This window comes from Penaeus monodon, chromosome 24, assembly GCF_015228065.2.
Source record: "Penaeus monodon isolate SGIC_2016 chromosome 24, NSTDA_Pmon_1, whole genome shotgun sequence".
Taxonomy (NCBI): domain Eukaryota; kingdom Metazoa; phylum Arthropoda; class Malacostraca; order Decapoda; family Penaeidae; genus Penaeus; species Penaeus monodon.
Window position 1 is genome coordinate 17,835,945 of NC_051409.1, and position 297 is coordinate 17,836,241.

Below are 297 nucleotides of genomic sequence, written 5' to 3' on the forward strand. Positions count from 1 at the left end.
TCCTACTGCAATTCTTATAGGAGTTACAAAGAGATCTTCCTGACATCTAAGTATTATGTTATTTTTAAAAATTGGGTTTGCAATGCAAACAGTTATAAAATAAAAACTATACCGATAAATGGCGCTGATTCAGAACGATGGCAAATTTTGATCTCAAAATATAAGAATAACATAACATTATTTGCACTTTAATTTGCACTATCATTAATCACATTTTCAACAGATGTATATATATAAACATAAAATGTTCACTGTTTTGAAAGTTTATACTAGTAAAAGAGAACAAATAGGAAACTG

At 27.3% G+C, this 297-nt stretch overlaps 1 protein-coding gene across 1 annotated transcript in view; it reads right to left on the minus strand.

Moving 5' to 3' along the window:
• Positions 1 to 297, minus strand: part of LOC119588878 (collagen alpha-1(XI) chain-like) — a gene marked incomplete in the record, with an annotated part of 48,456 nt that overhangs the window by 5,607 nt on the left and 42,552 nt on the right. The window contains 1 exon segment of the mRNA XM_037937517.1: positions 7 to 46. Coding sequence (XP_037793445.1) covers positions 7 to 46 — 40 coding nt within the window.